The sequence below is a fragment of the Dreissena polymorpha genome, chromosome 11, assembly GCF_020536995.1.
Source record: "Dreissena polymorpha isolate Duluth1 chromosome 11, UMN_Dpol_1.0, whole genome shotgun sequence".
Taxonomy (NCBI): Eukaryota; Metazoa; Mollusca; class Bivalvia; order Myida; family Dreissenidae; genus Dreissena; species Dreissena polymorpha.
Window position 1 is genome coordinate 3,948,030 of NC_068365.1, and position 15,734 is coordinate 3,963,763.

The following is a 15,734-nucleotide window of genomic DNA, read 5'->3' on the forward strand; positions in this document are numbered from 1 at the left end:
CTCGGATGTTGTGTTGATCTCCCGCGTCAGTGTTGTGGAATTGTCATCATCATCATCATCATGAGTCTATTTGCAAATAGCTAGGGTATCGTACCAGGATTCCTTGTATGTCAAAACTGTCTCTTCTGTTTGCTGTCTCTTTTGCAAGTAATGTTACAATATAATTAAGCGACATGTGTCGATAACATCAATACGGTTATCAATACGGAAAACAAATATTACGAAAACTTACCATGTTATGTGTATTTGTCTTAATTAGTTTGAACACAACTTAGTTCTCATTGCTGAAATACAACAATGTATGTCCTCGCAATTGTTATAACCGACCAGTGGCGTAGCCATGCCATTTTATTGTTGTGGTCCTGATGAAGCGTGTTTTTTTGCAAGTTTCTATGTTTGAATGCTTCAAGTCTGTTTGCGTCTTGCAACGTCCTTGTCCTTGGCTCATCAGATGGACAAACCTGAATTCATAAACGGAGACGAACCATAGGTTATTAAATTATGAAAAGAAAAATATTTTTTTAATCAAATTTAAAAGCAAAGCATTATAGCTTACATCATAATTATGTATTGGGCGATTTAAACCTGGCTATGTGTTATATTTACATCTCTTAAGTAGTTTAATGAGATAAAAATTGATTTTAGTAAAAAAGTTATATTTAGGTTGGTACACGCAATAGCCATACCGTTGAATAGTTATAGTATTGCCTAGATAATGTTTTGACTGATTTATGAGATAAGCTTTATACGAACTGGTTTACATATTAAGGAATATACTGGATTTGTTTTTGTGTTTTTGCGCGCCTTTCGCCCCGACATATGTGGACGCAACCGAAATTCAACCGGAGTTACCGCACGGTGCATGAAGGGGACGACTAGGGACGGCATATTCATAACAACTAGGCATCCACTCTCTTCTATGAAACAGGTTTAGCTCATTCAGCTCTGAGGGCTGCTACAATGTTCCAACATATTGCGTCATAGTGTAACATGTGTTTTCCCTATTGTACTGCAACAGGCTTTTAGCACATGCACTATATTGACTGCTTAGTTAGTATAACGTATTGTGAAATTAGCCACCATGTGTTATTCCTATGGTATTGCAGTGCGCTTTCAGGTCTGGCTATGTATTCAATAATTTTCATTTAATTATTAACCACTATAAAACATTAGAAACACATTTTCGTGAAGCTCAAACGATATTTGTTACTTAAAATAAACCTAAATGACCCAGCATACTATACAAATACTTATTTATCAGCAGAAAAACATTTAATTGTAACAGCAACTATGTGGAAACTGTTAATGTACGACTTATTAAGTATTTCAATACATTGCAAATAGTTCATTATGGGCTTCATATATCCAATTTATAGAAATGTGTTTTAAGCCATATATTGCAGCTCATAATGATGACTAACCCTTTACTATTATTTTACTCACATTTTCCACTAACCTGATGTAAGTAGAGAAGTTGTCACTTTCTGCAATGTCCACTGATTACTGGTACACTTGTTTATCAGAATATAGTAAGTTAGCTGCCTACTGTGATTTGGCTGAAATACTGATGAAAACATCTACATAAACAAAGAAAAAAATCCAATCAAACTATAATGATTCATTTTACATATGTTTAACTGCTCTCATCAAGTTCTAAATACAGCAGTGTTTATACAACAACTTGTTATTTTATTAAAGCATATGAGATTAAATGTATGTATGTATTGATAATATATGCGTATATACAAAACCTCTTTTCCGAAAGATTTGCTCGATACCATGATTTTGTTAAGAGCTCTCGAAAATGCCCTCTGTGATAAATGTAATGCCCCTAAGATTTTGGAAATCAGCTTTACAGATTTGAAAGTCGAATGGCCTGCTTGTAAAACCATGGGAGAGGATGCCATCGTTTACAATCTGCAGTTGCAAAACAAAGACCATGACTATAAACAGGTTGGTCCGATTTAACTTGACATGATATTCAAATCCTTACATTATGCAACAGTAGATGTAAAAAGAAAACTTTCATAAAACAAGTGGGTCCGATTTGACTTAAAATTATATTCAAATCCTAACATTATTCAACCGTAATTGTAAAAGAAATACCATGAATATACACATGTGGGTACAATTTGACTTCAAAGTATATCTATGTCCTTACCTCACACAACAGTAGTTGCAAAACAACTGGCTTTGCGATTTTGTAATGTTTCCTCTAATGAACGAAAACTATGAAAACTTGTGTACTTTCAGATATATGAAAATGAATATGTATGTGTGTGTCCTTTCAGATATAAAGGCCCTGACTCAAGTTACTCAATATACTTCTAAGAAAATAAATCTGAGTACCGCGTCCGCGTATGCGCGATACAGCAATACAAGGGCAGTGGGGAGATTTTCGAGCCGTTCAGTCCCGGAACTACTTTCAGTACGTTTTTCCCGGATACCTTAAAACCGGATCTGTCACAGTCAGTCGAGACCATTATTGCTGAGCCCAAACAATTGACTGATCAGCAGTTGGCCGCACTATATTTTGTTTTCGTGGCAGCATAAATTGCTTTCATGATGTCACAGTTCTTTCCTAGTGGCAGTGGGTTAAGTAGCGAGGTCTGATTATTGGGTCGCTACGCATCACATTGCTCGGTGTTATGACATCTTTACCTCTGGATTTATTGCGTGCCGGAGGACTTGTGAAGAAAGCCGCCACAGTTGTTACTGTGTTCTGAGGAATTGTGGCAAAACTGAATCAGTTTGTCAGTTACTGGCAGTTGTTAGCATCTCATTTCATTTTATTATTGTTGAAATATCTGCATGATCTAAATTGTGATTTCTATTAAGGCATACAAATATAACCATTATTTTCTTACGTTTACCTGATATGCTCTTGTCTGATCTGTTGTTTGTGAAAAAACATGAACTGGATTCTTGCGCTATGTGTAGTTTTTTGCGAAGTTAGATGTAACCCGCGCTCTGCAAAAACGGAATTAATGCAGGTGCGTAAAATATGTCCCAGATTAGCGTGTGCAGTCCGCTTATGCTGATCAGGGTCAACACTTATGCCTTAAACTAAAATTTCGTTTAGAAAAGACAAACACTTAAATATCCTTAAAGGCCGCAAGTGTCATCTCTTATTAGCCTGTGTGGAATGAACAGGTTAATACGGGACTTAAGTTCAATTACAAAATTAAGCCAGGTTTTTCTAGAGCGCTGATCGTATATTGTTACATTAAATAGATCATCCCATTTATGTAAATACTTATTATTGTTAAGTTGCGAATGTGTACATTATTTGTTGTGGGAGTTTTTTTTAATAACTAATGCAAGTATATTTATGTCATTTCATATAGCAATTTATTCCACTCTTTACAAGCTCCAAATGAAAAAGTAAAATTGTATCACTGTGTGCAAATTGCTACCATAAACACTGGTGAAATGTTTGAAGGAGGAAGACCATGTTTCTCTAAAAAGGATTTTCGGAAACACTACTTTTTAGAATCTATCTTCCTTTTTAATAGATGTGTTGTATTTTGTTTGAAAGCATTATTTGATTTTGTGAAAAAATTGACCAGGTCTGTTTACCATGTGGCGATATTTTCTTTAAAACACCAACCAATAAATATTTCAATAATGATGTGCTATACCAACCTTTAAACATGAGTATTATTTCTAAAGCAAAGCAAACTTCATATAGTGTAATAATTCACCCCCTCTGTAAACATCTTGCAGTTTCCTGCCCTCTTTTAATCTAACATAATGTATTCTTGTATTCTTTTGAAAAACCTGTTTTGTACCGTTGGACATAATTGTAAACGTTTTATCACTGTTAGCGATTTTTATTTCTCATTATAATCTATTATGTGGTGCTAACATACACATGAATCACAATATTTGCAATTCATATTTTATTTTTTCTATGAAGGACTGTTTCTCAGTAAGGAAACGCAATATTTGCTATGAAAATAGCATAAGCACATGTTGTACTTAGCAAAACTGGTGTCCGTGTTGTTTGAAACCCTAACGAAAGTTTATATTTTATATAAATTTAGTTGAACAAGATGTCAGATTTGTCCGCATTTTTAAAAAATCAAATCTGCTTTCAAGGCCTTGAAATATTAGACAAATACCCATTATAAATTATTTTTTTTATATTTCTGGGCCATCCCGAAACTCTTGAACTGTCCGTCATTAGGGTTCACCTTGCTTGAGAATACCTGGATGTTATGGCATTTATATATCACGTAAAATATCTTATAATTTGTGCTTGTGCTTGCTCAATTTACATTTAAATATATGTTACTGTATTATTTAAGATTTATTGTATAAACGCTTAACCAAATTTTAGAAATGTAACTTAAGTGTTTGTTGCCATTAAAGCTATGATCAAGTATCATACAACTGCTTCTCTGAATTACAGTGCTTTATTATTGGTCTGCATACTTACAGGGTTCTTAATTTTGCTTGTAGGACGCAGCAGTAGGATTTTATACATTGTGTTCGTTGAACATGCTTATTGAAGGTTGTGATTGCATTGTTGTGGATAACCAAAAAATTGCATTATTGTTATGCTGCATGTTATAAATTGATATTGAAACAAACATTGTTTTATGATATAGCAGAAACATCTATATTTAGGATAGCATTGTTAAGTTTCAAAGAAAATATGATAATACTTAAAATCAAACAAAAACCTCTAAGTTAAAGTTGTTTTATGAATATTTACAAATGCTTTTAACATGTATAATTTGTGAAACAAAATGTACATGATTCGCTCGGCTGTTTCCGGAGAAAATCCGTGGTATTGTCATAGCCAGCTCGTCATCCGCCGTCCGTCGTGCTAAAACCTTAAAGGTCAATTTTAAAGAAAATCCAAAGTCAATATATAAAACGCTATTTACATTGAAATATGATTAAATTATCGGAAAAATAACGTTTGCGTGTTGTGTTTAACCTGAAAAAGATTATTTTGTTGACTTTTATGATCGTAACTCGCAAAGCGTTGATTCGCTTATCTCACCTGTTTTCCCCTGTTGTGTGACGTCAGAGCTGAACAAGCATTTTCGCGTCCGCTTAGAAGATAAGCGACAGATCAGAATTCTGGTTTTATTTTTTCTGTTTGTATTGATATTTTCGTGAACTTGTTTTCACAATAATAGGGAAAATGGTTATCTGTGCGGCCTTTCGCTGTAAATCACGTTCTGGTAAAGATAATGTGATTTTTTCCAGTTTCCGAACGACAAAAAACTGAAGAAGATTTGGTGCACCAAAATCGGTCGTGCTAGCCATGTTTCCAAACAAAACTGTTTTCTCCAAATAAAAACAGCCGCGTCTGTTTCTGCCTCGGCATCGATACACAGAATCACGCCGCGTCTTTACACGCGGCGATTACCCGAGTACAAATATTTACAAATATTTATTGTATACTATAGCAAATGTTAAATAATTTTAAAATTAACGAAAATTAGAAACATATATAGATAATACGCTGATATATTTACTTCTGCGCGATTGTGTTGACATTTCGTCAGAATTTCTTCATACTTCATACACTTACCATCGGATGTAGACTGTCAAAACAATGATAATTCCGTATATGGCCGATTTCCGTTTTGCACATTAAATTCTGGTAAATATTGAAGAAATAGTGCTCAAATTCCTAAACACAAACTTTCTCAATTTTTTCGAAAGTATCAAACGAATTTCGGCATATGTTTCTTTTTAAAGATTTGATGATATTTCGATTAAAAGTTTAAAATAATATAAAAATCAAACACGCTGAATCGTTATCGTTACACTCTTTTAGTTCGTTCATTATTGAAAAATTACATTCAATTGCATACATTTGTATTGTACTGTATACTGATCGCACAAAAAAATCATCGTATACAATTTAATGTTTGCACTCAAACCGTCAAAATTATTTATACTGTGTTTGATCTGTGTATGATGCATGTTGGATGGTTCTCATTTGTTTTTAGAAATTATCTTGACAATAAATATCGTTATTTTAAACGTTTTAAGCAAGTCTCGTTTCCGAGATCATATACGGGAATTCACTGTGTGAGTTACTTCGATATTTTTACTGATCTATAAAAATCATTGTTTTGACAGACGGCACCTGCTTATCTAAAGTTTGTGTGTCGTAATACACAGGATATTGGATGTTCAGGGCTTGATTTGGCAATAAAACAAAAACGCGGTCTGCGGTTTTCGGTAGAACGTTTGTACTGACCAACATAATATTTAATATTGCACGTGCTTATCTTACATTTAGGGATAAAAAAACACGGGTCGATGTCATTGTGTGCTTCTTTGTGCCATTAAACACAATCACGCTGGCTATTTTCAGTAGCACGCGTGGTCAAAAACCAACAAGATAGAGTAATAAATCACAGAGATTATGACCTGAGAACTGCATGGAGTCTGAAATAAAACAGAATGCCGACAAATCAAAATGGTCGCAGCCTAATTTTTTAATATAAAATTCGACATGTAGACATATATGGTGAAATTACTAAAAATCAATTATGGGTTCGTCGTGGCTACAAACCACGGACTCTAGATGAGTAAGACACTCCGTGTACAAATGCGAAAAAGAATAAACAACACGAAATTATCACTAATCCAGGTGCGGAAGCCTACAGCTAGATGCGAGAACGGTTTCCTTTTAGCATCTTCGACTAAAAGGCTAACAAAATTGAAATTTGGAACATAAGACATATTCTGTTTATATCTGCTAACAATCCCGAATGTTTATTTGACGCTTGAATTTGTTAACGGCGCGCTAACAGAAGACAATCAGAGGTGTGTTTCGGATTACAAATATGTATTCTTATTGGGGAATTCAACAAAACATTTATATTTGTAATATATTTGTAATGAATAAAATATAAATTTGTTAAAAAGCTTTTCGTTTCGAAAAACTATTATGATAATATAATGCGTGAAAAGCACGATTTCCAGGAGGATTACACCCGGTTGCTATCATCAGTAGATCTAACTGACTACGATTTTATCGTGGAGGAGTACACGTAAGGATAAGTGTGGTAGGTATAACAAAGCCATAACACTGCAATAAACCAATTAAATTATCGATTGATAGTGACATGGGGGTAATTCAGAGGTAATCAAATTACCGCTAATGATTATCACACGCGCATTTTTCACAAAAAATAGGATATTATGTTTTTCATTTTCGTCCATTAATAAGACGCTTCGGAAAAAAAGTCGCGTCTTTACCCCCGAAAAATACGGAAGTGTGTTTTCTGTCCTCTGAAATTTTATTTAACTTTACATTTGCACTATGCATAAGTGGAAAAGATTACGAACTAGACCAAACGTGCGCGATGAACAGTTAAAGCATCGATGTAATTACATCGATGGGTGCAAATGATTAGAATTATTGTTGAAAGTTAAAGTATGTGTTGCAATAATACGATTTCGTTCACTTGCATTTACTACAAAACATACAATAATTAAGATATATGATGAACAATCTAATAACGAACATTTTAGGGCATTTTCCAGCCATTTTGGGAAAAGGAGTCTTGTCTAATTGAGCTTTTTTAAATCGATAAAATGGCGTGTACTGTACATATACGGTCTAATTTCATGCAGTTCAACTTCATAATGATCATATTGGTCAGAAAAGTCCATAATTTAACATAAAAGTATTGATGTAATAGCAATGCAGTTGATCGTCTCGGTATAAATAACGCTGTTTAAAAATAGCGGATATACAGCTCTGACGTCACAGCAAGGGAGGTAAGTCAGTCCAACTTTTAGAAAACGGAGCGTTATTGGAAGATTTACCTGGTGATTTATGGCATAAGGCGTAACGCTTTATTGTTGCAAATAGTTTTATTCGGCATCTCAAACAATTATCTTTCATATAATAACTTTACAGAATGATGAGCGTAATTGAACTCCCGAATATATAGACAATCACAGAATCGATAAATTGACCGCCGCAATATTGGCTATCACGTGACACGCTGATCCTGACGGTACTGAAGAATTTGGTAGATTACAGCGTAATCATAGTAAACACCCGCTTTATTCCAATAAACAGTACTTTATGACTTTGCACAGTAGGATTGAAAACCATTGAAACATGAAACCAAGTGTAATATGTATCACATCGTTAATCAATATAAGTTAAATAAGAAATATACACGATAGATTTATAAAATATGTGTTTCTGCAACAATATTCAGTGACAACACGTAATATCAAAATTAATAGTCTGAAATAAACTGTTTTGGACTGTTCTCAATATTTTCTAAACTGATTTCATTATTTATTAAATTTTCTTATTAACATCTAAATTCACGATAGACATGTTCAACATGAAAAATATGAAACCTTACATAAACTTGAATAGTTCCAATTGTGTTCTCTAGATTTCCTAAACGTATGTCTGTATTCAATTTTCGTTATCAAATCTAAATTGGCGATTAAAACATAAAAACACGAAAAAAATAATGATTTTTTTCTTCGTTTATTATGGATGATTAATTTCAGCAAGATAAAGGTCTTGAAAAAAAAACGCATCAGCGATAAAGGAGGGATCGAATCCGCTCAATGGGAGCCGATGTCTCAAATGTGGATTTAAAGCGTTTTATGGGTATGCCCGTGACACCACATGTATGCACATGTGAAGATATCGTAATTAAGATAATATATCACGTGTCACCTTTAAATAACATGTTTACTGACAATCAAGACCTTATTCTCGCCAGGGACCTATGCAAATAGGTCCCTGTTCATGCTGAGTTTTATTACTCTTAATTGAATGGAGATGAACCTTATTTCTTCTAACTACGTAAAAACTGATATTAAAAAAACACGAACTATTATGTTATTATCAGATCTATCAGATCTATAACAGAAACTTTTTAAATCTTCAAATATATTCGATAAAATCGTTTCGCCTTCTTGTTTTGTTCAGGGACCTATACAAACATATATGTCCCTGTTGTTTTCTTCAGTACTGTTTTGAAGGCGCGCGCGAGTATTCAGGGGCGGTAATCAAGGAGTTATCAATTTCTGGGATTGTCTATAGTATCGAGAGCGTTTGACTGGAGTCACAGTGATATCTGACCGGGATGTTTGTTCCTTGTTTTCTTGGCTAAATGTACATAGTTGTGCATTAATGTTTTATTAAATTACTAAATTTAACATTTGCCATTGAACACGGATGCATATGAACAAGGAGAATGATGATAATAATAATATAATTAATAATAACAATAATACTAATGATAAATAATAATAATAAAGCAATATAGACATCTTAACATAGAACTTGATATTTTAAAAATAAAAAAGGAATTATAACACAAACATAACAAAGAATTATGTCTTTGCATTTTCTTCCGAGTGCCAACCATTTTATTTTGCATTACCTGACATGAATAAGGTCGTTTGGGATGTGATTGTATTGATTAATTGGAGACTGATTGAATGCAAGAAATGCTTACTGATATCTGAAATATTGTTTCGTACAGTGTTGTGAACGCGATTAAAAGATTCCATCTCGTTTCTCACACACCTTTGTACATGATCATACTATTATCGCAATTCTTTAATTGCCTTTTGCTATGTTTATGCTTACATAGTGTAGTTAGGTTCATATAATTTTTCGACCAATTTGCAATATTGCTGAAAGAAAATGAAGACAAGACAAGACAAGATGAAAGAAAATCATCACAGAGCAACAATTTGGATATGTACAACAAGAACATAAAAACAACAGTTACATCTTACATCCAAAGTCTTCACATGCACACTTGAAAGTTTGACCAATAAGCGACCTATCTACCGTAATTACCGTAATTTTGGACACCATCTTTTAAGCAAAAATAATTATTTTTCGTGACTCTAAATTTTCGGACAAACGAGTTTTCGTTCATAATTAATGTCTCTTAATTTTTGGACCGTAAATTTTACCGTGCTCCTCTTCTGACTTCGGCCCTGTTTATCTTCGATAACACTTCGAGCATGGATTTTAACAACGGGATTATGGCCATAAAACCTTGCAGATTCATGCCTGAGGGCAATGGACCATTAAATTTGCGTAATTGGGTATCCCGGTAGAAAGTAATGGATTCACTCAACAGCATTTGAAACAGTGTCGTCCTATTAAGGAAGCAGAAAGTTGTCTGCTTTTACATTTTTGTTCAATATCATTTCAGGCAAGAGTTAGCAAAGCTGTGAATTTGTATTTATTTTTTTAGGCAGAAAAAGATTTAATCACAAGACAATTATTGTTCATTGATTTATTGCATTTATTTCAATATAAGTATGATTTTTGGACACCTTTATTTTTGTCTCTAAATTTTCGGACACCTGTAATTGTTGAATATATTTCGTATCTTAATTTTCGGACACGAATTTTTTATTTATTTTATAAGAGTCCGAAAACATAGAGTAATTACGGTAGTCTAATTATCTGCTATAGCATCACGTCATTTAATGGCAGTTTTCATGAGCTTACGCGAAGACTCAAAAGAGCACAAGAAAGAAACTTCCATATTAGATGAAAGAAAAACTATTGTGTATGTTACCCAATATTAGTAAACTGCAACGTGACTTAAACAACTAGGGACACAGAAAGTGGTTTCTGTGGAATAAGAATCTAGCAAAACAATACCCTATATACATAAATGAGCAACACGACAATTTGTAGATATGTATATTACACTTAAAGCATGTGATAAATGTAAGCACGCACACATTCTAAATTTTTACGAGGTATCATGACGCAACATAAAAAGGAGCTTAACATTGACAAAATATATTTAATTTATTGCGTAGTATTATACATAATATAACCGAACAGATAAAACAGAAAATGAGAATAAAACTGTTTTTACCAAAGACGATCAATAAATCTGTAAATGGTTGTAGTACTACACTACATATCGGTATATTTATTTCTAGATTTCAGTCAAATACAAGAACTTTAATTTCACAAAACTCGAAATACAGTGTTTTCATTTATTAATGTTAATACTTAAGGAAACAACTTGTTTTTATTCATATTAAAAATATCAATTTTTGATAACACATGAATACACACATATAATACATATATGATGAATACGACCACATTTAAAACAACTGGTTGGTCACCTAACTGTGTGCTGCTGCTATCTTAAACAACTGAAGTTTTCTGTTGCCTACAACGCTGTTGGATACCGCCAGCTTAGAGCCATCCTTAGACACACATATGCTGTACGGACCCTTCATATCCACTGGGTAGGTACCCAGTATTTTACCGTCAATTGTCAGGTGCACGATGGAGTTGTTTTTTTGACTGCACAACAGCACCGTGTCATCAGGCCCTACACAGGCACCACGTGGTTCCTGTATATTCTCATCAGTGACTGCAATAGACGTGCCTTTCACGGTATCGTACATGTATACGATGTGAGCATACCTGTCAGTAAGGACCAATGTGTTCTTAGACTGGACATACGTGCACATACTCTCATCTGTTTTGTACGTCTTATTGGGAAACCTTACTTGATTAAAGTCAGACTCCACACCACCCACGGTTATCATTCTGACAGGGCGGGGATCATCGTACGTACTCACAACCATGTTGGATGGAGACATATAGTCTATACAGAGGAAAGAAGACGTAGTATTGATCTCCTTTGTCAACACTATGACATTGTCAGAAGTCACAAACAGAAAACAGACAATTTTCCTACACGCAACAGCAAGTCTATTATTAGGAAGATATACCACGTCTTTTGGGGGTGTCTTAAACTTATACGGTGTTCCGAGTCTCTGCAGCCGCTCATTCAGTATTATTAATTGCTCATGCTTGTTATCCACAGCTGCCAGTCTCCCATCCGGCAGGAAGTCCAGCCCAGTGAGGAACGGTTCTTTCTTATCATCTCGTGTCTTTGGTAGATCCACGGACACAAGAAGCTCCAGTGTTACTGGCCTTGACCGGGATGATAGACAACCTGGAATAATGAAAATATTGATATTACCAATACAAATACAAATAATAATAATTGTTACAATAATAAAAATTATTATGATTATAATGATAGTAGTAATTTAAAAATCATCATCATCATCATCATTATCATCATCATCATCATCATAATCATCAAATATAAGGGATCTTGACAATACATATAAATTTTATGAAAGTTGAATGCGTATCAAATTTGAGCTTTTTTATATTCAATGAATGCTGATCAATCTATAATAGACATCAAGGCATTGTCGTTTCAATGTCTTATGGCATATTGTCCATTAAATCTAAATATTAAAACGTTGTTTCGCCATGTCGGGGCCCGATTTGACCACATAAATTTTAAAATGGCCATGAGTTTTTAAATGACCTCTAAATATGATATTAAGACGAATTTTCTGAGCAATTGGGTTTTAGAGAAGAGATTTTTTACTCAAGTCAGTATAAATAATCTGATCGCCGGATTGAGTTACATTGTAACCATAAACGCCATCATTCTAACATTCGTTTAAAACCGCGCTATAATATGCTTGATACCAAATATGTTTTGATTATAAATTATAAAATAGACTACGCAATTTTGGCAAAACTTAAAAATAAATGATTCCCAAGTGCTCTTTCCTTTGAAGTGCCCCAAAACGTTTGTCTTCCTTAAAGTATTGTTTATAAAACGAACGCTGACCGACGAACTGACGCATAGATAATCGATAACGGGTAATTACAAACTGAAAAGCACAACATCAACTCATAACTAGAAATAGGGACACCCGATCGTGATAATCAAATAATATCGCAACGAAACGTATGAAGTCTTATTGGAACCTTGACAAATTGTTACCAGACTACAACCAAGCGAAATTTATCGCATCACGAACTAATAATATCGCGCGTTTTATGCTTCGTTGCCACTAAAATGATTTAACTCGTAATATAAATTGTGAATGTATCGTGGTGATGATTTCAGACCTTATCAGTTTTTGAAGTAAATCTTGTCAGTCGTATTAATATTGAAACATGTGTGAACGGTTTAACAAATGTCTACGATGAACACGATTCTCTGTACTCAATTGTTTATCGGGATAACGCATCAAATCGTATTAAATATCCCCAAGTCCTAAGATAGCGCAATAAATAATATGTACTTGTATTCGTACTTTCACATCATGGTATCAGATCATGGCTCTGTAATTGTCAAAAACGATTGTAGTTGAGGGATTGCGCTGCTTTGCATTTGAGCGCAAAGAAGCGTATCATAACAAACGAGCGTATCTATGCCCAAGTTCTAAGTCAAAGAAAACGATCCGTCTTTCCGGTCATGGCGTTCGCGGAGATTCGCACTGTAACGAACGTAGCCTTATCGTATGAGCTAATACTAAATGTCAGAGACAAACAACTGTCACTTACGAGTGAACGATAGTGGCGTTTATGATGGGTCGCACGATAGCGGTTAACAAGCAATGCCAAGACGGCCATGATCGTTTCATTAATTCGATGAACAATACGTTAAAGTTAGTATGCTATTTTGATGCGTGTATATACAATGATTGTCTAAGTCTCTTTTCTTCAAGAAAATTGAAGTTTATGCATAATCTGTTGAACAGCTTGTCAATATAATTCACAAATAATGTTTTTTGTTCTGAAATTTATTTTTTTTTTATTTGCTCTGGTTCAATACAAGTTATACGCTTTGACGATAAAAGAGAAATATTTAAATAAAACGACAGACTGTGATTTAAATATGCAATATTTGTAATACCTGGCTTGCTGTCATTGCAATTTTGTTTAATAAAATCGTTTCCCATCTTAGCAGTGTTGACAACTCTCTTGAAATACACACTTTCACTGTTGATGGAATATTTAGAGTTCTGTGTTTATTGATATTTGACTTCCATGTTTTGTGCTTCTCGTTAATAATTTTGGAATAAATGTACTGTTGACTGCGCGTACCGTGTTCTAGAAGAGCGCACCACATTGGCAAGACTTCATTTATTTCTTCTTTAACTCTGAAAGAGGCGTCACTCTTATTTCCAATGCGTTTGGTGTCTTCACTTTTGATTGTTTTTGCATCAGTTATAAATTTCTGTTTTGCTTCTTCAAATAGTTGTATGATACGATCTCTTATTTTATCAACATCTGAAGAAATCTTCGCAATCGACTCATTCAAACCAGTTTCTATAATAGCGTCAGCCTCGGACTTAAGTTTTATCATTGATTGTTGTAATGCTTGCAGCTCCAGTCGTTCTTGTCCGGATACTTTAGCTATTTCATCAACGTGTTCGCAATTCCGGTGAATTAGCAAACAGTTACGGCAGCAGAGCTTGGAATGATCCTGACAGAAAAACTCTATTTCCTTGCCGTGCTCCGGACATATGTCCATTCCTTTCATATCGACTCTTACCGGTCCAGTCTGCCTTTCCTGGATATTGACAATGTCGTGCCTGCCAGGTGCATAAACAGTGTGTGGATTTTTGCACGCATCACACAAGAACTCATTACAATCATTGCAGAAAACCGTAGCAGTTTTTGATACGTTGGTTTTCATACATGGCACACAAGATTGTGTGACAGAACATTCTCCAATGAAATCGCCTGCATTGTCCCGGTTTGATTCACGTAGTTTTCCTGTCGCCATTATGAAATTAGTGCTTCAAATACTTGTTCTTTCGATTTTAAAATTCTCCTTTCGTTTTTAGAATGTATGTTCCAAAATTATTTTAGATCAATAACAGACAGATATTTAATAGAATGTCCTCTTGAAAAAAAATATGATAATGTTCATTATTATTCTGTCAATATTATGAAATAGGTATTAAATATTTAAGCTTAAATAACACAAATTGTCCTCTCAATTAACGTACGAAGTGTGATCAGTTGTTTTCTTAGAACGCACGTCTTGCTCGGTTAACACCTCCTAAATCCGGACTACATCGAGTGACATTAAATAGGTTTGTCGTTTATGCACTACGTAGCAGTTTGATGATGACTCTTGTATGCTGGATTTAATTCATTGGTTCCCGAAGTAGTCTTCATGAAATGGGTGTTGATGTTTTCGACCACTTCAATTTATTCTGAATGCAGTATTGCTATACTTATGAGCGTTATCGACTGTATAAACTCCATTTGGGACAATATATTATCATATTACGGTTAACATTTAATTTTGATTGCTAAATATTTTTGAAAATTATATAGACCGATGAACTATCCCATTTATTGCTATTTAATGTGGTTTGATTTAAGATACCAAAAACTGTACCTTACACGTTAATGTGTCATTAATTTTATTACTGGTAAAGGGGCCTTTGATAAGAAATTATTAAGACTTTCGTATACGAAAAGAAAGTTCGTATGCAAATTCTAACGTTCGTTATACTACACAATTCTTCAAAATCCTATGAAAGTTTAATCTCCGCTCTTCAATTATAGGTTTAAAATTACGGTAAAATCTAATATTGCGACATCTGTCAATTTCAATAAAATGAACACTTTAAAAAAGGTCAAATGCTTTCGATAAAGTATATAATTCTGTGTTTATTCGAACAGAAAAAGTATTCTCATTTAAAAATTAAACTTTGTATGTTCACGCAGCTTCAATAACCGACCAGTGGCGTAGCTAGTGAAAAGTTTTCATGGCGACCAGGTGTAACGGGATATTTGCAGTTGTGTTTTTTTCAATTCTTCAAATCTCTCTCCTTCGTCATTATGAGTGAATTCCCATTTGAAGCTCATCAGATTGGAA

General features: G+C 34.1%; 1 protein-coding gene across 1 annotated transcript; it reads right to left on the bottom strand.

Annotated features, from left to right (window-relative positions):
• Window positions 1-10,680: 10,680 nt before the first annotated feature.
• On the bottom strand, window positions 10,681-14,901 carry LOC127850541 (uncharacterized). Its single transcript, XM_052383662.1, has 2 exons — window positions 13,752-14,901; window positions 10,681-11,978 (listed from the first exon to the last, which is right to left on the bottom strand). Exons 1-2 carry the CDS (start codon window positions 13,795-13,797, stop codon window positions 11,134-11,136), a joined length of 891 nt encoding a protein of 296 aa, XP_052239622.1. The 5' UTR covers window positions 13,798-14,901; the 3' UTR covers window positions 10,681-11,133.
• Window positions 14,902-15,734: the final 833 nt, after the last annotated feature.

Coding starts and splice junctions, on each gene's coding strand:
- LOC127850541 (XM_052383662.1), bottom strand. CDS start 13,797: ATGGGAAACGATTTTATTAAACAAAATTGCAATGACAGCAAGCCAG. Junction 11,979..13,751: donor TTGCAATGACAGCAAGCCAG/GTATTACAAATA, acceptor TCATTATTCCAG/GTTGTCTATCATCCCGGTCA.